Below are 24,293 nucleotides of genomic sequence, written 5' to 3' on the forward strand. Positions count from 1 at the left end.
ACCTTTAGAAGCAACAATTTAAGCCATGTTATAATGTTACCTAATCACATTATAATGAATGAAAATGTTTATGTTTTGTTTCATTCACACATGTTAACAGCTACCTACTTTTATGTTTAATTTAGCAGACATTAGCAATTCCGAGTCTAAAATTATCCAAATGATTCTACTGAAGATGTATGGAGTTTTCTGTTTGAGAGTAGAAGTCAGCCTAAATATGCAGGTTTTGTGAGGTAAACATGTGTGAACGAAAACAAAACAAAACTCCAGGTATGTTTGCTGAAAAGGGCGTAATAGGCCCTTTAACAAGTCACATCCTAAACTTGTATTATAAGTTAAAAAAAACTCTGTTGAACAAACATGCTGCAAAGCTTATATAAAAAACAAGTATTTCTTAAAAGCTCAGGCAATTTGGGAGGTGGTCGCCCCCCTGTTTCTCATCTCTGTGTATAAGCAATTAGAGCAGCAGTCGGTCATTAAAAAGCAAGATTAATGCCATGTGATCGCGAGCGCTCAGGGGATTGTGCAGAGCCTGGCCAGAAGGTTTTCTCCTCCACTTCCCTCTTTTGCTCCTTATCTGCAAGTGAAGAGAGTATGTGCTTCTTTAAAGTCTCCATTACTAATTAATGAAAATTTCTTGAGTGAGAGAGGGGGAAGAGAGAAAGAAAAAGAGGAGGTTGAACCCATGGACTAGAGCAGCTTGCATGGCCGATCCATCAGAGGCAGCAGCGAAGAGGGGCAAGAGGAGGGTGGTTCTCAGGCAGGAGATTAGCCCAGGAAAATTGATCCCCAAGCACAAAAGCCATCAGCCACCTCCACTCTTCCCCCTAAGAGCTGCTCCGGCCTTATCTATGCATCATTTTCAACACTGCACGGTGAATTTTAATACCATGTTTGAAGGGGAAACCAGCAAATTTCCAAAGCTTAAAGTGCATATGACAGGTTTCCATGTTTTTCAAAGTATTACTTGGTTTTGTGGGATAGTACCTGTGGTTAATATTCATTACAGTTTCACATTCAGTGCAGGGTTGTGGGGAAAAGGTTGAGAAGAAACCATATGACTGTATATGTAAATGGACATAGCTAACCCACTAGCCACAGTCATGGAATTACATCTATGTAGGTATCCACTTGTGTCCAGCCAGGAAGTAAAATTAGTATTAAAAATTTAAACCAAAATTTAAAAAAACTAAAAAAAAAACTATGCATATAATTATTTTAACCAGTCAAATGCACTTTAAGTAGAAAGATGCATTGCTTTTTAATTATTGGTGATCTAAAGTGGCCAAAAATGTCAGTCGTTGTTATTTTATGTAGTGTTAATATAAATTCTAGTCAGTGTGGATTCAAAAGGCAATGCAAGTCAGTAACATTTTGAAATTCTAAAGAGCGCGTGGCATTTCTCCTTGCCCAGGGCACACACAGGGCCAGCGCGTACAATAGCTCTTACATTATTATGGCTCTAAATCTGTATCACAGTCAATTGTGAGACATCTTTCCTGCTGCTTGCCAAGAGCACAAACACAACATTCAAAACTCTTAGAATGAGATTACAAGTGCAGAGTCTGGCAGACCTCAGCTGATATTTTGCTCTAGAATAAAAATAAGTTATTCACTGTCAATTTTGAACTGTATTTTCTATGCATCATTGAGCCACAGATTTCTGTAAAAGCAACAGCTAAATCTAAAGTGGTTGCTATAGCGATGCTAAGAAGTATATCTCCTTCAGTTTAAACCAATTTCTATCAAGATCTTAAACTACTATTTACAAGCTGTTTTAACTGTATAAAGCAAAGAAGTAACAACTGAAAATTTTTTTGCACTATGTAACATTTATTTTTTATGGGTGGCTTCTTCCTTGTCTCCATAGAGATATTTTAGCTGGAAGGATTTACAGTACAGTATTAAAATCTATCTTGCAACAAATCAATCACAAATATCTATTCTGACTATGATCGGGTTTGCCTCTACACAGATCTGACCTGTAACTTGACTTAGTCTCACCTGCTTGTCTATATGGAGCCATATAAGGTTAAAGTCATATTGTGGATTATTCCAAGCAAAGAAATAGCATCTCTATGAAAGCAAAGAGGCAGTGAACCCTCCACCAGAAAAGTTATATGGTCCACTTTTAAGACCCGGGCACTACCCGGGTATACATTTTCTATCTAAAAGTGAGGAGATATGGGGTATTTTTATTGTAAAACGATACAATTTGAGCTGTAAAAGGTTGAAAGAGCTAATTACTGGTTAATTACTGATTAATTCTACTACATATTTGTTGCAGCTCAGGCCTTGTAATGCTACTGTCTGTTTAAAACTGGTTTACTGGAATTATTCTACATTATTTTTATTGTGTCAGCAGCATAAAATAGTCTCAATACTATCGTTTATCGTAGTATATATTCGCAGCAATACATCGTGCTTAAAAATTTGTTATCGTGCTAACTTCTGTAATAGTTGGCTCATTTTCAGCTCATGAATTCAAATGAATGTGACAAAGCCAGGATAGGAAATAAAAAAGAAACTGAAGAGAGGAGTAAAAAGGTGTTACTCTTGCAATGAAGAAATCTGGCAGGATTTGGAAGTGCACTAAAGGAACGTGAGAATGAGAAGTCTCTCGTATTAAGTGGCAAAAACTGCAACTGCGCAATTATGCTGAGAGAGAAAGAGAGAGACACCCCTTCCTAATTCTATTGCACAAAAAGATCAGTGGGTCTTTGAGGTTAGAAGAAGGCAGTCATTTATCTTTTACTTAAGATGCCCTGGTCACAAGACTCCACCTCCGCTTTGTATGGGAGAAAACGTAACATTTGCATAACAATACTCACATGCATGGCCCCAGTGGGAGGGGGAGGCTAACTGTTCATTTAGCAGCTTCAAGTTCTTGTTAGGAATCATTTCAGAGATAAGAGCAAAGATCAGAAGTGGTTTTTGAAGCCGTCTTTCCACTACAGAGGCAAAATATATCACAAAAGTATCAATATTGTAATACTGGGTAACTCAATAATCAATTATATAACAAAGTAAAAATATAAAAATATCTCCAAGGACAGAAATGTACTTCTTAATTAAGGCTGCTTTTATTCATATTTTTCATCTTGAGTCCAAAATAAGTCTTGAATGTGTCTTGGTCTCAAGGCATTTACTTTTTTATTTTGTTATAACTGAAATTATTGAGTCAGAAAGTATATTAAAATACTGCAGTAATATCAATATGCAGCTCTACTTGCCATGTTGTTGAATAGGGGTTTAAAGGCTTGTTAGGTTCAAAATTCTTTTATTGGGGATTAAAGCGGCACTAACGTTTCTAGTGGAGGTTTTCAGCACATGTTTGCATCCATGGAGACGTTATGGCTGTTCTTGGAATGTTCCACAGTAATGGGATTAAACTCCCTGGAGACAAGCGGGTGAGGTAAGTGAAGCAACAGGTCAGATCTGTGGAGAGGTGACCCTGCTCACAGTAAGATTGCATGTTTTTCAATGTATTTTTTTTGCAATAAAACACCTGTAGATTATTTATTGTGATATATGGGACATTACAGGTGAATCAATAACGTTTCTATGGAGACAAGCACGTGGTGTACCCTTCATCAGAAAAGTTACACAGTGCACCTTTAGGCATCAGGTGTTAAAATATTTCACAAGTTTTCCACCCTGCGCTAGTCGTCATCTGTGCCTCTCTGTGGTCTCCCAGGAGAGAAGGGATTACTGGCACACTGGAATACAGAAATGGCATTACTCAAAATTAAAAGACTTTCACAGCCTGCTAATCTAATGAGGATGGATTGGGAATTGCAGTAGAAAGGGGGCAGGGGTTCTAAAATAAAAGGCACTGAGCGGATTTTTGTGTTTACCGCCAACACTATGCTGAGGGCTAAAAGGGTCCGCAAACATAAAAAGAAAAGTTTTCCTTCCTCGTATTCCCGGGATGGTGTGGGATCAAAGGCAATACAATCCATCAGACTAGCGGCTAAAGGGCATGGCAGTTAAAAGGAAGTTGCGATTTGCGACATTCCGACTGTGCGGTGGTGTGGAGGGGCTGGGGTGGTCCCGCTGCCCTGTTCTGCCCCTCCAGTACTGGCCGCTATTTGTTCAATCACACCTCAGCAGTCCCACAACCCAGGGGAACTGTGTGTCAATCATTTTATTAAGTCTTCACACATGCAATGGAGTAGAGCAGGGCCTGTTTAAAAGGAAGTCCATGGGATGTACTGCAGTAGTTCATTCAACTTAAAATGTCCATGCAAGTAAATACATAGGGATGTGTAATTAATGTTATTAGATTTTAAATCACTATTCAGATTCAGTAATTTTTAATCATCAAAGATTGTTTTGAGTTTTTTTTATTGAGAGGTTCACAGAAAAATCCTCTATCATGATTGATCAATATGAAGAAATTATTTGATTTCAAGTGGTGAGAGAACAGTCATTTGATGGAAGTGCCCAAGCAAACCAAAACAGCCTATATTTTTGCATCAATAAGAACAATTTTGTTAGTGAAAAAAATGCAGAAGATAAGCACTTTGTGCATTCATGGAAAGGGAAACTTTTCTCTCAACTGGATCTAACAAAAGTTAGATTTTTCTGCTTCTATCAATCAAATTCAAATAATCTTCATGACGTTCAGTGTTTTCCGATCGCTTTTAGCGACAGCCATCCCAGATTGATGTGCAGAACTCGCATATCAATCTGGCATGAGCCAGGTTAAGCGTCTTGTACCTATGTGGAAATTTTGTTACAGGTAAATGCAAGTGTGCTGGCCCAGAACTGGCTAACTTTTTTGTGCATTGTTTTGGCTTCCAGTGTCTAAAAAAATATTTCTGGCTTATAACAAAAGATATTAGTTTTCATTGAGCCAAGTTGAAGTGTTGTTGCTGAAAATGTCTTAGAAAGGAATTATAATACTGCAATTTTGAAATTCATAAAGGGCAAATAATAACTTCTTCTACCCCACAACGTCTCCCATTTGTTCTTATGACGCTTATATGGACAAAACAGTAAACAGCCTAATCGCTCACTGCTGATGTGGTGAAGAGAGAAAGCACTTTGTCCGCAGTGCTCCATCTCACAGACTCACACACAGCAGCAGCAGCATCAGCAGCAGCACAGGGAGAAACAGGGACATGAGAGAAGGGGCTAGAGAGGCGCTAGGGCTGGGAAATATGACAAACAAATTACACATTCACATTTGTTTCCTTATTTTGAAAAATAACAACTTTTTATTTTATTTTATTTGTCTTATTAAAAACTAATAAAAATGTCCACCAATATTAAAGGTGCTCTAAGTAACTTTTATGGTGGAGGGTCTACCAACTTTTTAGAGATCCATTTGACTCTAATGAGGTGTTAATACTTTGGCTGGAATACTGCACAGACAAGTAGTTGGCATCACTAAAGCAAGCTTCAGGTCAGAGTTGTGGAGAGACAAGACCACATTTCTTATAAAAGAAATGTGTTGCAGTTACAGTAATGTTTTTCGCTGTATTTTCAGTATGCAACATTTTCAAGATTTTTCCTATTCATGTATCCTAACATATAATACGTCCAAATTTTTCACCATTCTGAACCCTATGGATTGGGATTTGTGAATGTTGTGATGTCACATGAATGCATCATATCGAACAACCCTAAGAGTCGGAGAGCCTTCCAAACAGGAAACCTGGATTACCAAGGCGCCCATCTGGGAAACGTTCACAGTGAGGAGTCGGGTGCAAAAACACCTCAAGCCGCAGCAGCCGCACATGAGGAGGGAGCAAAACAAAAATCACAGCAGGAGCTCAGGATACTGCGTTCATGACGAGGTCCCCAGCAGAGAGGGAAGCTCAGCACTGCCACACGGCTTTATTAAATATTCAAATGCTCCCAAAGCAGCCCTGCGCTCCGTCCTGAGAAAACATGATTCATCATTTTGGGCTCAAATACCTGGGAGCACAACAAGGCTCAGATGTTGTGGTCAATATTCAATTATCTCATTTCCATGCACTCAAACTAGGCTGTCACAATAATGAATTTTGAAGTAGGCCTGTCATGATAATTACTTTATCGATTAATCATACTTTATGATAGGTAGAACAATATGTTGGAAGTGGTTGAATAATCTATGAAATCTATGACACATTGTAGATACTAGAACTAAATACTTAAGTGTTTAATTGGGCCATTTATATATTGCTGACCACATTTTTTATAATATCACTTAAAACAAATGTGATGGTATCATTCTGCTTTAGGGTTACTGCGTCAATGGTGTAAAGAAGTATCAGTGTTATCATTTATTGTGATATACTGTGTATTTCTGTAGCAATATACTATAATTAAAAATTTGCTATTGAAATATATAGATGAAAAACAATAATATTAAAATAAAATGATAAAATGACACTAACGAAAGCAGGATTATTCTCATAAAAAAATTCCTAAATGAATCATAAATGGTATCATAAAAAAAAAAAAAAAATATATATATATATATATATATATATATATATATATATATATATATATATATATTATATATATATATATATATGTATGTATGTATGTATGTGTGTATGTATGTATGTATGTATATGTGTGTGTGTATATATATATATATGTACATGTATATATAAATAGATAAATTAAAAAACTTTAGTAGTTTAGTACTTTTGTCTCTATAATGAAGAAGTCGCCTTTTCACATTACAGAAGTTCCCCACTAACACAAAGAAAAAGCACCCACTATAAAGACCCCCAGAAATTATTGTTACATCCATCATTTTTGAATTATTGTGATAGGCCTAACATAAACACAAAAAACATTTAATCTCCCCATAGCTTGTGGACGAACACAGCAGTGACTCTAAGCAATGTCCAAATATAGATTCTCCATACCACCCCCTCCTACTAGAAATGTAGCACACTCCATTAGAGGGCCAGAGCCAGACACTTGAGGTTATTACCAGGACCCGTTAGGCCTGAACGAGCTGCCCATCGTAGCCTTCAGCTCCATTTTGAGTCCACTTCAGGCACAATGTCCCATAATGAAGGAAGGTCGCTCACCGGCTGGTCTCGGCTTGGGACCCAAAGTTCAATCCGCCAGGCAGAGGGCATGAATAAGGAGGGTGCCCTAATCCATCTTCTGCCACTGATCTTACTGTTACTAAAGATGGAGAGGTGCAGGTTCAATGTGTGTGTGTGTCTGCCTCTAAACATGTGGCTAAAGGTGGGATTCATCTAGGCTTCTGTCATGTTAACAAATTTTGAAGTGTGATATATTGATTATTAGGGGTGTGCAAAAATACTGAAAAATCAATATATCGTATCGTTTAATGTGATGATACAGTATCAACATCATGAGCTGCTGTATCGATATATTGTCAAGAGTATTTTTTGGTATATTTTACTAAATTATTTTGTTACTGTGCTACAGTTTTTTTGCTTGTTCATGGGAATGAAACTCGTTTATGCAACACATTTGACATATTCACTGTTTTGATGAGTAAAAAGGGTGTGTTTCATATTTATTTTGCACAAGAAGTGGTTTCACAAAGACTTTTAGTATCACAGCCATGAGTTAGGCTTTATTTTTTATTGAACCGTATTGAATCAATTTGAAATACATCATATCAAATTAAAAGTGCACTGTATCGTGGCATGTATCGCATTGTGGCCTATGTATTAAGGTATGTATCGTATCAGCAACTTCTTAATGATATCCAACCCTACTGGTTATGAAAATATCAAGATTAACAGTTATACTGAAATGCATTCATTCACTTTCAAAATAACCTTAAAGCAGGATGTTCACAGTAAACCCTTTTCTAAGTAAATCATATGAAATAGAATGTGGTCAGCAATATGTAAAGAGTACCATGTGGCGAAGTAGTTCTAGTATCTATGTGTCATGAAAGTTAATTATTGGACCATCTACAACTCAAATGACATCACATAGGTTTCATACACCTTCACTAGAATCATTTGGATGATTCTGCTCTGGAACTGCCAATCTCTACTAAACTAAAGGTAAAATGTAGCTGTTACAAGTTAAAACTACCACGGATATTTTGATCTTTGAAGACTAATAATAAAAGATTACTGAAACATGTGTGAATGAAACAAAACACCACTGAGGATATTTTTTTCAGGAGGTAACAACATTCTACATGGCTTAAAGCTCACACAAATTCCTTTGCGTAATATAGCACCTTTAAGATCCTTTCACATTTTGTGCAACACATGTACCTTATCCAAGACATTTACATCTTAGCACATTCCTGATGCATTGTTACAATATTGTTCAAGATAATTAAAAATATTATTGAGATCACCTTATCAGTAAAGTTGACCCCTACTTACTGCTCAATTTCTTTTCATTATAACGCTGGGATAACTCATTCTCTGATCAAAAGCATTCGATCATGGGACATCTGTAAATAAGGCTTTACATGAGGGCCAGTTGCTCTACAGGTGTTTTCAGCTTTGGCCTGACCACACAGAGGCATTTAGGCCTGTAGCCGTCTAAAGAAATTCACGTTTAACTAAAGACATGACCTGCCATTTGATAGGTGAAAAAAAGCTCTCAAAAATATTACATATCTCTATGTACTGTATGTAACTGCACGGGAGTTCATGCAAAAACAACAATTTATACAATGTCAATTGTACTGATCAACTAAACTACGAGATCCACAGTTCTAGACACATTACGCACAACTTAACACTTTCCCAAGGTTTTACATAAGATCTCTACCTGACAATAAGCACATTTGTACAACCAGTAACATATTCTGACAGTTTATGTTCAAGTGTGTTGAGTACAAAGCTAAGAGCCTCTCCGTTTGCTATACTTCTTATAGCCTTCGCTCCTTCAGCTCTATAACCTTGAGTGAATGCCTCAAAGGGAGCGTTCAAAAGAGAAGTGACTTTAATATTCAGAGATGATTTCTCTTGTCAGACTCTGGGTGATTCACAGACACGACTGGTGACTGGAACATGAGTGAAATTAGCAGCTTTGTGGCAGAGCAGCCATGTGCTGCTGAGCTAAATGACTAAATGCTTGAAATAGGGATGCACTATATATTGCAACTGGATCAAAATTGCATTTTGAGTTACTGCAATTATCAAATCTTCAATTATTTAAGTAATACAATGTCCTCTGTGAACAACAAATTAACCTGTTATTGTAAAAAATGCTATTTTCAGTATGTGATTGTTGAATTAGTGGTTCATCTTTCAGTCTTTGCTCAAATGTGAATGCTCTTAGATCTGTTTAAAATGAGCATTATGAAGAAAATCATACTTGCAATACTCCGCAATTAGATCATTTTCTACAATCATGCAGCCCTACTTCCAAGCATCCTGCCAGTTTATAAGTAGACACAGGTCTGAAAGTTGTAATCCAAACCCAGCAGAGTTGCCTCTTACCTTCCAGCTCGTGGTGGATGAGATCGCTGAAGTTGGGGTCGTCTCCCCACCAGAAGAGCCACAGCTCCCTGCTGCCCTGCCTCTGACAACGCCTCCACACGCTCAGCACATCCGCCTTCAGGCAGCGGCTGAAGCTGCTTAGGATGGGGTCCTCCTCTGTCACCGGGAACAGGATGGGAGCAGAGGGAGAGCCCTGCCATACAAACCGCTTCCATTTGATCCCAGTCAGATCAGCCTGGAAAACACACACACACAGACACTTAGATCTTCTCACACATGATAATAATCTGTCATTATTGCACCATTCAGATTCCTCAACTTTTAAAACCTGCTTACACTATGTTCTGAAAATTTAGGTGAATATTTGTTATTTGTGACACTCTTTACAGAGCATGCACCAAACAATAAATCATTGCTTCTTATGACAATCTAAGCCAAATGCACACACATCAGTGTCTGTAATATGGTCTAAAGCTATACACTGGAACACCGAAGTGCAGGCCACAGCACCAGGACTAGAGCACCAAAGCGACGGGACCAGTGCACAGGCCGCTGCACTGAGGGGTGTCAGGTCATCCCCACATTTAAAGAACATGTGTCTGCTCAGTCACAGTGAGTGAGAGCCAGGAGCCACTCAGCACCTCTGAGTAAACATGTGCTGAGCCCAGTTTAAAGAGAAGGTATTAATCCTCTTTTATGGAGCACTTCACCCTCCCCTCTACTTACTGACACAGGCCACACAATTATGCAGAGAGAAAAACAGAACAGAGAGATCCAGAAAAGATGACATGGAAAATGGAGCACCATTATGTGTTTATGCAAAGTGAAATTGCCCTGTTTTAAATGAGACTTTTGTGGTTAGCTGCATGTAACTGCTTCAGGTGTTTGCAATATCACAATGAACAATATTTTTAAACCTAAATAAGGTTGGTTGAATGAGGCCTGCATCTTAATCCTCATTAATGACGCTGGGGTGCTTTCTATAAACGCTGTCTGGCTTTTATGGCCCGCACAAAACGCAAAGGCAGGAGCCTTGTGGCAGTAAATCAGTGTGGGCTTATTAAGTGTTAAACAAGGAACATTACGTTCTACTAAAGCTAGCACTGCTGCTTATCACCCCAGCCCTGACAGATCACCATGTCGACCCAAACAGTCAAAAACACGAACCGGACCTGAAGGCGTCTCCATTTCCCTGATATTCACTATTCTGTCCATCCTCTGAGACGTTTTAAATAAGTGTGCAGAGACATCCCTTTATTACGGTTCAGGCTGAGTAAGCAGAAGATCCCTCTCTATAGTCAACCAATTAGCCTATTACAATTGAGAGGATATGTTCACTTAAAGAGCAGAGCCACTGAGGCCTGAACAAGCCTTTAGTGGTCCAGTGTCTGCGGTGAGGAGGAGTTTCCCTGTGGAGGGGAGAGGGCTGGTGATGGGGAGTCTGGGGAGCAGGCCATGGTCACACTGCAACTGGAGCAGCAGACCAGATCACAATAGTCATTCAAGACAGACCACAGAGAGGAAAACAGAAAAGTATTACTGCATTAAATATCAAGAAGTTGTGTAACAGTTAAAGTAGTTAAATCACACTATTACAATGTATTTGGTTACATTTGATTACAGTTCCCACCCTCTTTTATTGCTACCTTTTTTGGAGGTTTTCCTTGCTGAAACTGAATCTCTAAAGACAGGGAAGACTCACATTTGTTTTTTTCCCTTTAAATTAGTCAATACACGGGTCTTTTGGACCAGTAACAATTTCATGATTTTCAAACCCTCCGCTGAAAACCAAATCAGCACTTTTGTGAAGCCCTGTCCTATAAAAACATGTTTTTAATTTCATCACTCAATGTATGATACAATTTGGGCATAGGGCAAAACTTATCACAAATTAAAGCTAAAATCACACTAAACCAGTGTGTTTAAAACAGAAATTTTAAAAGTTCAACATATTTTAATACACAAAAAATACTTCATTTGACAGTACACTTCTGCAATGTCGAAGATGTGGATTATTGCATTGTACTAAGAATAATGTGTATACTTTGAATACTATGGATAATAAAACTTGACCCATTTTATGCAAACCTCCGAATTTTTGTACTAAAGCTCTTTCCTGCTTCTGTGCAACATCTAAAACTACACCTGCCATTGAGGAAACATCTGCAGATGGGAGCAGGGCAGGGCCACGAGACAACATCAACAAACTCTCCTGCTCTGATGTGAGACTAGCCTGAGACGTTCCAGTGTGAGGGGATGAGGAGCTCCAAACTTAAGAGCCCTGCAGATTTTATTACATTGGTCGTCGTGGGGATTGGTTTCACACTTGTAGATGTGATTATGTTCTTTGTGTAGACAGGCTGGCATCAGGACTGGGACAGAGCTCAACTTTGATTTAAAGGGCCCATATTACACTGTTTTCTGATCTATGTTATAATTGTTGTTTCCTCATCACAAATCTGGAGTTGTGTTTTTGTTTCATTCAAACATGTTTAATACACAAATCTTGCATATTTAGGCCAAGTTTTTCTATTAAACAGGAAGCACTCTGTTCCACCTTGTGATGTCATGTGGTAATACAGGAAATGCTTCACTGTGTTTTTAAACTCCATATTCTTTCGGTAGAATCATTCAGATGATTTCAGCCGTTCATGCTGTTCATGTCAAAACTACCGCTTCATGACATCACAAGGTGGAGCATTTTAAGCTTTGGAGATGTAGACAGACTAATAATAAACATGTGAATGAAACAAAGCACACTCACTCTTGTAAAAAAACAAAAACAAAAAAACTGTGCAATGACTAATGTGACTGTGACTCTAATGACTTTTCTTTTGGTATTTTAAAATGGGCTGTTCACATTTTTTTCATCTAATAAAGTAAAATTAGCTTTGCTCTTGTACAGATTTGTAAAAGCAGTTTTTTGGGCATTAAGATGAGAGACATACGGGTTGTCCAGATCTGATTATGAAGCATTTTATCGTCTCCGAACCAGGAAGTTGTTAGTTGTTGTTAGCATTACCGTAACAGCAAAACTCCACTCTTATCTTCCCACCTCTCATCACTGTACGATTTTTATCCATGACAACCAATAAGCAAAGATGTTAGCAACCAGTACTAGCACGGCACTGCACTATATACAGTTAGAGTTTCAACACAACAGCTGTCAAGAAAGAATGCAGTGAGTCACGTTTGAGGGAGTTTTCAACAATAATAGCTTATGTAGCGGCTCACTCTCTTCGCCTGACAGCTCCAGGTACAAACCAGGTCAAAAACACGGAAAAAAGTACTTCAGCAGAGGCTACATGAACTTTGGCAAAACTTATAACTGAGGCTGTGCAATTAATCCAGAGATTGAGACACTGTGAAGCAGTCATGTCTAATCGTCAATGATATGGTTGGGGTTTTTGAATTGAGAGATCAACAGCCAATACTCTGTCAGTAAAGGCATGTGGTTTGGAGAAGACGGAAGACTTTTGAGATGGAAATTTAATTACTTTTTTAGGTTAAATATTCATGAAATCAATACTAAGAGCAGTTGAAATATAACAATAAAACTGAATCAAAAATCAATCAGCTCTACCTGTAGTTTAGATTGGACAGGGAGATTTGACCAAAAATAATAATAATCAATGATTCTCAGTTTTTATTTGTTGAACATAAATCATACAGTAGTGGGCTATATGGCAAAACTATCTCTTCTGATTAAATCACAATAAGTTTATGTTAAATTCATGCTTCCTTTATTGCTTTGAAGAGGTTATTGAGTAATCTGATTCTTGTGAAAGTTAATAATACAGTTGTGGGAAAAAGGTCTGTTTGGGCATATGGCTACAGTAAATAGGGAAATTGTGAACCACAAAATGACCACGATAAAATTTTTATCAACATATCGCAATTCCCTACAGAGTTTTAATAACTGCCCTTTACAGATTTAATATTTTACTTCTGTGAGGTATTAACTGCAAACACATAACATATTTAGATTACCATGTTACCTTTCATTGTTCTAAAAATGCAAAATTTGCTGAAACCAATGTATTAACAATAACATGTTTTATAAGAGTGGGAACAATGTTGTAACATGGTATAATATGTTATAACATTGTTTTGCATAATACCCACTCCTTAACATAAAGCATAAGTCTGATTTCTTCCTTTAAAGTCTGAACTCTGCTCTAGAGCACAAGCTTTTACTGACAGAGGATTGTCTATAGAATTCTCTATTAAAAATACCCATGCATATCATGACAATTAGAAATAACTGAATTTCTACCTCGATTAAAGTTGGATAAATTGCACTGCCCTAGAAGTCCAGATCATCATTTTCTGTGGGCACTTGAAACCCCCATTTACCTACTGTATCAGCACTCTCCATTCTGATTAATGCTGCTGCGCTGGTATTAAACGAATGAATGAAATACTACAAGAGCAGAAGGCTACACTCTTCATCTCACATTACAGCTTTATTCATCAGATTTTTTCCATTTTTCCCCCCAGAGAATCCCCCTTCACTATCAGTGCTGTTTGCATCTGTACTGCACTTTTTCTGCCCGCTGAATACGATATTGCTGGCTGCTTTTAGATTCAATGACAGAAAATCCCTTTAGTGCAGAGAATGTGGATGAGAAAAGGGTAAGAGTGCATGTGGATGTGTGAACAAGAGGCACTTCAGCGCAGCAATAAATGACAACTTCATTATCACAGACAACTCAGGCCGATAGAGTCTCCAAAATAACTTATCAGGGGGAATAAGACAATAACATACTGTATATTTGAAAAGCAAAGGTGGATAAGGCTGGCAAGTTTCACTAATAAAGCAATAAGAGTTAAAGCCACAAAATCACAACTTTTTCTGTCTATTGCTTGGTTTTAATAGACCAGTAATATTTAATACACATGGCGGGCATCTGTAATGAACTGTTAAAATGCAGTTCTGTTGTAATGCAAGAAATTATCAGGTTTAACATTTGAGAATTTTCGATATTTCATGGCAAAGTACAATGTTATAAATGAAAAAAACTGCATCTTGTCTCATTACATTCTATAGTTTAACATACAAATATATATACAAACATTTAATATTATAAGGAATGGTACAAAAAATGTTGTTTCTCTTAAAATATATTTTTTAATGATTTTTGTCAGTTCCCTAAAATGGAGCAAATGACTGTGTTGTGGTCTATGTAGTTTCCTCTACTTTTTGCGCGCTGCTGCAACAAAACGATGCATTTAGGCTGTGAAGCTCGAGGCTCCAATTCAATATGTTGTATTGATATTGCAATATCATAATATTATATCAAGCAGAGTGGTAACAAAGTAAAAATACTGGAATAAATAAATGCTCTCTCCACTAAAGCCAAATCTAAAATAGTCCAATAAATATGTTATGGCATCTTGAATCATTCTGTACAAAATGTGTCGCCACCACATAATGTGACTGCAATAGTGTCCATACACAGTTACAAGCTTTTTCCCCCCAAAAACCCAAACAAAAACAAAACAGGTGCATCAATCAAAATAATTGACTTCCTAAAAAACAAAACTCTGCTCCAGTTTTTTTAATTTTTTTCTTTAACAAGCCCCAAAAGTTATCTTCTTGTGGTTGAGTTTTCATAAAACATACTCAAACTTCTTCCACCTGCTTTAAACAGGGAGAAATCTGTGCAGCAGCCTCCCAGCGTTGGTGTAACCTGCTCACTGACATTCAGGGAAGCACTTAAACAGAGCAGAGCACAAGGCCAGGATCCTATCTCCCTCTCCTCTCATCTTCTTTTCTCCTCTCTCCTCTTCTCCTTTCCTCCTCCTCTTCCTCTCTCTCCCCTCTCCTCTTCTTTCCTCCTCTCCCTTCTCTCTCTCCTTCCTCCTGCTCCTCTCCTCCATCTCCTCTTCTCCTCTCCACTCTCTCCTGCCTCATTCATCTCTCCTCTCTCTCTCCTCAACCTCCTCTCCTCCTCTCCTGCTGCCAGACTGTGAGCTCAGGGCTGCTTCGGGTTGTGTCCGGTTTTCCATGAGGTGTCGCTGACTTGGGTCAACACAAGCCTCCGGTCAGGTCAGAGCCAAGAGGGAAGAAGAACTTGACGTCAACATATTTGGACAAATGAGTTGCATGGCCAGTCAAAACCACACTCTCTGATGATGCTTTTCAAAGACGTGTGGGTTTGGAGCTGTACCCTGTCTACCTGATTTCAGATAGGTGTGATTGACAGGTGGATAAACCAATCAGAGAAATGCATAGTCCAATCAGGTCACAACATACATGGCAGTTTAGAAAGTAAAAGAAGAAGAAAGGCGACAGAGAGAACTGAGAAACAACATGGATTTCTGTATAATCAAAAAGCAAAGCACCAAAATCTAACTCTAGTAACTAAGGTAAAAGAAGTTATATATTTTGTGCTTAATGACACGAGACTATTCAAGACGAAGAGAGACATCTGATACAAATTAGCAAGTGGCTATGATTGGACCGTCCTAAGTAAGAAAGGCTGTTTGTCAAGCCTCATGGTCCGACCATAGATTGTATACAAATAGGCATAGTTAAGCCGCTAGCCATCACATTTCATACAGGAAGTGAGCATGGGTGCACTTTCAGTTCCATTGAAGCTGGCTCCAGTTGGCTTTACATTGAAAAAAACGTCACCTCTCTCTCTGTAACTGCTGCAGCGTGGGTTGCTCTATATGATTCTGGTGTTTTATTTTGCTATTTTGTCAGTAAATAAATCACAATTTTTAATATGGAACTCAGCTTCTATAACTGCTAACCTCGTGAGCTTCATTTGGCTGGAACCAAACACTATGAATAACGTCACACTCCCTTAGTCCTCTTCTTCATACAGTCTATGGGTCTGACTCCAAACCCTTCTGCATTCAAACAGAACGTACATGAGGCTACGGATGTCACAATATAATTATTTTTTATTATGATCATTGTTAGGGCAGCACTGCACCTTGACAGACATGCTTGCGGTAAATTGTATATTGTAGAACTCCCACAATAAATCTACCATCGCCTTATATATAAACCGGTTAAACCTGACATCCCATTCACATAGAAGGGACTGGCTAGTCAGGGAAACAAATCACACATAGGAGTCTGTCTCTTAACTATTTGTTTACAGAGGCAGTGTGCCAAGTTTTTGTACAGCTCATTCAGACACAACGTGAATCAAGAAGAACACCAGCAAACGATTAGCCACAGCAGCATTCTAGAAAGATGCTTTTTATATTGTGTGAATAGAACAGTAACTGATATCAGAACCACAACAATTGCTTGTAATTTTGCACTATGGTTCATTATACAACATATATTATGTAATTTACACATACACATCCTAATATGGTCTTTGGATTTGGAGTAAGCACAAAAAATATCTTGTAAACTCGGATTTGTTATAGTGAAATCTTTTCAATGCCCAAGTCATTCAAAGAGTTCAATATCTATGGTTAATGCAGTGTTTCACAATTATAGAGGAGACTTTGGTGGAGCTGAGTTGTGTTTTTGTTATTCCTCAAGTGATGCAGAAACGAAGGAGCCACTGCCTGTATGAATGTTAGCTTGCCCTTCAAAAAACAAGCAAAATAAAAAAGTTGGCAAAACAAATTATACTGTATGCTTGCAGTATTGTCATAAAATGATAGAAGTAACAATATTTAATCTGTACTCAATGTTTTGTTTGTTATCAGAATTCTGTAACTATTTATATTACAAATGTAGGGTCTGCCACCTGCTTGTCACCATGGACACTTCATCGCTTTTCCCTGAATATTGCACAGTATGAAATGAAACTGAACTATGTGTGTGGAGACAAGCCACCAGGCCATGTAACTGGTCAGATCTGTGGAGAGGTGAGCCAGTTCACAGTAAAGAGTATTTTCAAGATATTATTTGTATTCATGAAAACGCTGAAAGAACACAAGATACATTAAACATCATACTGCGGAACATTCCAGGCAAAGAATAATATCTCTGTGCAGTCATCAGTTGCCTGACCCCCATCGGAAATGTTACATAGTGCAACTTTGAATAAAATCACTGAAATATGGATCACTTATGCCATAGCCTCAGTACAAATCTGTGAGGAACATTGCGTTGTATATTTTTGCATTTCAATTCTCCGAGAGTGACCTGGAAAACCAACACAGCACATCCGTACACAGCCCTCATCAACAAAGTGAGAGAGGCAGACTGCTCTATCATGTGTGGACGTCCCCGCTGCACTTGTCCTGTCTGTCCATTCTAAATAAATCTGTAGCTCCAACAGAATAGATGTGCTGCAGTAAAAGAAGGGAGGCTGCGATATATAGGCTCCTGCAGTCTGCGGACATGAGTGGGCCTCTCTGATTTAAAGTCTTTTTTATGATCCTGTTCACTTTTCCAGTCTGTAGAAATGAAGAGGTATGCAAGCAACAGCTGAATGAGTGTGCAGTGCCGTGGGGGTTATTTCAGTAACACTTTATAATACCAACACTTTAATTAGCCTTAATAAAGCATGAACAAAGACTGAATTCATAATGGACAAATAGTAAAGAACATGGATTAAAGATTCAGACTTAGTAACTACTTAATTACCCTAACACCTAGCCCTTTAAATTAAACTCTTTAATTAAACAGGTACTAAGCTCTAAACATTCTTATTGTCACCTCTATGTCTAGGAATATTCCACAGTGTGATACTACACTATCTATCTATCTTGCATTTGTTCAATTTGAGGTGTTTTTATCACTTAAAAATACATTGAAAGATAAACATTCTTACTGTGAGCAGGTTCACCACCCCATAAATTTAACCTGTAACTTGGCCTTTTCTTTACGGAGATAAATAACTTTTATTCAATATTATAAAACATGCAGGCAAAGTAATATCATCTCCATGGAGACAAGCAAACGGTGAGGCCCTCCATCAAAAAAAGTTACATAATACATCCTTAAAAGTGTCCATTATCATTGTTAATAATCTTTCTTTTGTACATACACTAATCCAACAAGCACTACTGTGTTACTCCCCTGTATGTCTGCGTATGTGTGTGTGCGTGACTGTGTGCCATTGTGAAGTGCTTTGGTTGTCCCGAAAAGCACTATATAAAAGGAAGGTATTACTATTAACTAATAACTGGAGAACCACTAACTAGCAAACCAACTTCCATTTTATTAATGATGAATATGTGGACCCTAAACTAAAGTGTTACCATTCCTTCTAGTGATGTGCGGTCCAAAAATATAAGCCATCAGTCTACATTAAGTCAGCGAGTCCAGGCGGGCCGCTGTGTGGAGGTGACATGTACGGAGGGGTTACGCTCTTTGCTTGGGCCAGCTGCTGCTCACCTTCCCTCTGGCCACTTTAAGGACGCAGAGACGCAGGAGGCCCCAGTGTCTCTCCACAGCAGCTGCTTCCATCAGAACCATCAAAATGTGACACGTGATGCAACAGGTAAAGAGGCTCTGCTCAACACAGGTCTGTCACGATAACAAATTTTGAAGTACAATATAATGATGAAGTAAATATAGATGATAAAAGATAAAACTGAAACTAATGTATGCCACTGGCACAACCCAAGAGCAGATTTAAACCACAAAAACTCTTCTAAATGTATAATATTGTTTAAAAAAAAAATTACTTAGTCTGCATCTGTAATGAGTCATAGAAGTCATTAATTGAACATTTTACAGGTCAGATCTTATCATATAGCCAAAAAATAACCACAAATGTCCCAGAAGCACAAAGATAAAGTGCACATGATAAATATTGACCCCAAAAAATATTGTTCCAGATTTCATTGATTGAACAATAAGTCAATTTAGTAATTATTGTAACAAGTCTAGCTCTACAATATCTCATTAGTCTGCTGTTGGTCTCAATGTGAAAGTAGCAAATGTGGATTTGCATTGTTTCAGTTACAGCTATGCAAATGACAGGTTTCATAAGTGCATCTGACGTGGCTTTTTGTATGATTTTTATCTATTATTATCATTTTTAATGATGGGACAAGACTTTAGGCCACAAACTCTTGCAAGAAGAAACTGTCAAAGATTGTGCATACATGTGTAGAATGATCCTGGTGTTCACATTGGGCACTAACAAACTTGGTGTAATCAGAGTTAAATTTTCTTTTTCAATGAATTTTGGTGAGTTATTTTCATTTGCGAAGTCATAGTTTAAAGTAAAACAGTGATACAATGCAAGAAAAATATGAAATCTAAAGAAATGAGAAATTGTGTGGCCAAAATCTTAAATGGACCCAACTAATTTATATATTATAAATTATATCAAAATCTCATCTTTCATCTTGTCTTGTGGACCCACTCTCACATCTCATCTCGTCATGAGGGAATTGTGTCACATTCTAATTATTATCCTGTTAAAGCTTTTCTGACGCTTCCAAGGCTTAAGTCTGCATTTTAACACATGCTAGAGAATTATTCATTATAATTCATGATTTTCTATTTAGTGTTAATATTATTAGCTAGAGCTTTTCACACATATTTGAAGAGGGACATCCTGCTCTTGTCTATAAGCACCACAGAGGAGGAAGGTAGGAAATCACAAAATGCTCTGTGCACATTTGTCCCTGTGTAAAATCTAGTACAACTTCCTCACATCAAAGACAATGTGAAGTGTGGACTCTCCCATAGTCAGTGACAGATACAGTAAATGGTCTGTCAATGAATACAGTGCGCAACAACCCTGGAACTAGTTTACATTTGTACAATCTGAAAGAATAATACTGGGAAAACAGGCAATGTGCAATCATTATTACTCCTAATATAAAGCTGCAATATGTTTAAGAAATTAATTCTAATGGAGTAACTATATGTGAAACTGAGAAGAGCCCGTTTTTAGAGATATAGAGATATAGCGAGAGAAGTTATTGATGTTGTCTAGCCCTCAACTTTTTAAATAGCTGCTCCTCTTAAAAACTATCAAAGAGAAAACTGCTTCAAAACCACAATATTATGTATTGCATCAGGATACATATTTTATACAATCATTAAACTTACTTAAACTTTAATGAATAGCCTGGCCATAAAACTCTTACAGAGTGAGTATAATAAAATATCAAAACTGTGCCAGCTCTCTAAAATACTCCACAATGCTAAGCTTTAAATAAAAGCGTAAAAACAAGCTCCCCACTGCAGTGGCCTGTCCAGTGAGAAACAGAACGAGGGAGAGAAGACCACAAAGTGCTCACATTCTTTCTCCATAAAGCCACAAAGTGGGGTCTGTTCAGTCCATGAGTCATAGAGCGCTGCTGTTGTGCTTAGTCTCAGTGTGCAGGGAAATGTCAGGCAGACAGCCATAGCACCACAACTACCAGCTTCCAGTTCACTTGTCCACCGTGAGCCAACGCTACCTTCAAGTGCCGTCGTAAACATTATAATTACAAGTTCAGCGCGCAGCATCGACCCAACTGAGCAGTACCGCGAGAGTGTGAATTTCCTGCAATGAAATGTTACCTTCAGGGGGTGGACAGCTTGAAACCCTAGGTCAATTTGTGGTAAACGCAGTGTACTATTTCACACTACTGTTATTATATTGGATTCCATGTAAAAATTACTGTTGATGTGGTTATTCTCCTAATCTTTAAACATCCTTAACCTTTAACAACATATTAACATGCTCATATTAACAAATCAATTCTCTCGTCAATGAACTGTGTAGATTTTTCCATGTTGCACTGCAAAACGGCCCGGAATCAATTACTATAAAACAAAAATATACTTTTATCCAAGTGTTAGTCATTTGGTGTAATAATAACTACTGCTACCACTTGTGCAAACAGTGTCTTAAGTGAGGCACCTGAAGGCAGCATTACCCTCCAAGCTCCCCTACAAGTGAGACTGTAGTTAAGCCCGCTGACAAGCCAATTAACTGCAACAACAAACACATTCAGACCATGCTCCTGATTATCCTGGGAGGAGGAATCGTTTACTCTCTTGCACCTTTTCATTGTCTATGTATAGAGAGAAAAACGAAGTCAAAACAATCGTAAAAGAATGTAAACAGTTGCATAACTATTGAGGATCACTTTCATTGACAATATTTACTTTGACAGGTAAAATAATAAATTTGACAGCTTTGTAATGAGTCAACCACACCTCCTGTGACACATCCAGAAACAAACCGGTATTCGTAAAGTGTAGATAAGGCGTGGAGACGTGTAGATATTTGTTAAAAAAAAAACAAGAATAAGTGCCAGAGATTATATAATCACCCAGGGGCCCGTGCCCTAGTTGGTCTGTATACAACAAAATGAAGTCCAAGGAGATTAAGCCACTGACGAACATGGCAATGACTTAAATGTTACATCATTAATTAAGGTGTGCAAGCAGAACAATAACAATAAATCACGTGACAATATGCTTTCTAAGAAGGAAACGCAGTCCGAGTTTTTATCAAGCCTTAGCGTTTGTTTTTATTGCAAGTGCACAAACTGTATTATGACAACAACTTAATGATCTCTGAGCTGCAAATAAACTGAAACGTCAAATAAAACAGCGCATACGTCCGGTTTCTCTCACGGCTCCTCGGAAATACTTAGAAAAGTGTAAGACTGCAGTGCAAGTCAACAGAACATAACTTTTATGAAAGGGAAAGTCCCACTCATCAAAGGTGTTTTTAGCAGAAAAGTGATTTGTTGTGTTTGCAGAGCAGAGCGGAGTAGAGCGGCGTCAACGTGAAGCGTGAGACCCCAACAGGACAGTGTGTAATAGACGGCGTATTACAACTTAGTGACAAAGAGTTAAAGCAATGATAAAACACAGCAATAGCAAAGTATGATGAATTATGTGCACACGACAGGCCGTGAGCGCTGCAAATATTCACTGACGCCTCTATGGCTAACATTAGCTTAGCCCTGTGCAGCTAGTTAAAAATGGCTGCTTTCCTTTAGTTTTAAATCTCTTACCAGACAGAATAGATTGGAATGGCAATCCTCCAAGCTGGCCCCGTTCGGTACGAAACAAGAACTCATGCTTCTTCACTGCAAAATCCAACTCTCCATCATTTCACTTCATCGGGAAATAAAGAACAATTGTCGGATTTGTGTTTTCAAAGATGTGCAGACTCAATCAACGAGAGATATTTTGTTGTAACATTTGGCTGGAGGATAGTTAATTTAACAACCTTCCTCTGGCAGTTCCTCCGCCGGAGCTAAAAGCGTATAACAGAGACTGGCTCTTATTACATGGGCATGTCAAAAGCACGCACGAAAAACTCATTCAAGGAGCAGAAAAATACTGAGAAAACAAAAAGAAAGGGGGAGCAAAAGAAGCAACTCTCCCCCTCCCCCTTAGCCCTAAAACGGTCTCTGCTTAAAAAATAAAACGACCTGTCTTAGTCGTCCATCGCAAAATTCACCTAAAAACGAAATAGATCCTTTAAAAACCTCTCGATGTAAGCCATTGGGCTGTGTTGGAGCGAATATTTAGAGCATTATTTCAGCTTCGGTTCCTGTTGGTTTCCATTTGAATTCATGGATTCCTTTCTTTAATGGCGGCCACAGGGACAACTCTGCCTTCCACAGCCGATTGGTTCATTCGTGGTCAAAGCGCTGTCAAGGCTGCAGCTTCCCCGCACGAACACGCCAGGGAGCGGGACACACTTCCGACAAAATAAAAGCATGCAGCGGACCAACTCATCCTAAAGACATCCTGCGCACAAAATGAACCGCTAAAGCATGAAATCATTACAACCTGAACATGCATAATCCAATGAGTAAGCTTTTATACTCATAACAAAACTCAAACTAAACACTGAAATCAACATTTGTGATTTATTTAGATTCGTTTTGCAGGAAGTCACTCGTGAATGCGGCTGGTTTGACACTGTCGTGGTCATGAGGGCTGTAATAACACAAGACTGATAGGTATTGCCGCTAGGCCCGCGCAAGTGGCGCTACTGAGCAACAGATTTTGTTACTAATGATGCCTAGCCCTATAAACCTACTCACTTACACAGTGCACCACCTAGCGCATGTCATGTTACACTTGAAATTGACATTTTTTCAGCCAAATGCAATATTGTCCTTTAATGTATATATCTGCAGCAAACTGTAAGAGGACCCAAGAGTGTGCTTTTGTACAAGTTTTATTACACTCCACTGACTGTGCCTGATTTAGGTGCCTCATTGTCTATTTGCTGCACATTGGCCCATTGTTATAGCCTACATACCTAGAGCTTTCAAACACATCAATTAAAGTTTCAAAATAAATTACACTTTGTGCTCATTTTTTGCACTTGAACTCAGATCTATAGCCCATTCAATGTTTTGCTTGTTTTAGCTGAGACATAATATGCAACTTTATAGATGTCAAATAAATCATTCACACTGACTTAGAGAATCTTATGACAACTGTTATGCTGTCACACTGGCAGATTGTGACGGTTTCTCCCTGTGAAGGATCATCTCAGATTTTGTTCTTTCTCTTGTTGATATTAAACACAGTGTTGCTGATAGCATCTGCAGATTGTTTAAAAAGTGACTTAATGGTGAGCCCAGTTGTCATAGTGGAGTAACTAATGAGAGAGCTGATGTTATCTTATGTGCCAATGCTTTTCTCTCACTTATCTCCTGCTTTCTCTTATCTACATTCTACAGAACACATATATTGTGTCCCATAGTGTGTGAGAAATTGGGCAAAATGTAGAAGCTATCCATAATATATCAATGACTGGTTAACAGATATTTTGATGGTGTTTTTTTTCTTTTCTTTGTGGCTCTTCTGGCGTAAGGAGTATGTTGCTATTGAAAGTGTATATGATCAGTCAGTCAGTCAGTCAATCAATAACCATTTGTGCAGTCAAATACAATATCAAACATGTCAGGGAACACAATAGCAAAGATTCATTTTCCACTATAATTTTAAAACATATATAGGCTACACAGCAG

At 38.1% G+C, this 24,293-nt stretch overlaps 1 protein-coding gene across 1 annotated transcript in view; it reads right to left on the reverse strand.

Annotated features, from left to right (window-relative positions):
• Positions 1-22,937, reverse strand: part of med13a (mediator complex subunit 13a) — a 48,736-nt gene extending 25,799 nt beyond the window's left edge. The window contains exons 1-2 of the mRNA XM_055148225.1: positions 22,311-22,937; positions 9,323-9,642 (exon numbers count right to left, since the gene is read on the reverse strand). Coding sequence (XP_055004200.1) covers positions 9,323-9,642; positions 22,311-22,376 — 386 coding nt within the window. The 5' untranslated portion in view covers positions 22,377-22,937. The remainder of the gene's footprint in view (positions 1-9,322; positions 9,643-22,310) is intronic.
• Positions 22,938-24,293: the final 1,356 nt, after the last annotated feature.

The sequence above is a fragment of the Boleophthalmus pectinirostris genome, unplaced genomic scaffold (genome assembly GCF_026225935.1).
Source record: "Boleophthalmus pectinirostris isolate CB_2022bp ecotype Guang Dong unplaced genomic scaffold, ASM2622593v1 HiC_scaffold_12, whole genome shotgun sequence".
NCBI lineage: Eukaryota > Metazoa > Chordata > Actinopteri > Gobiiformes > Gobiidae > Boleophthalmus > Boleophthalmus pectinirostris.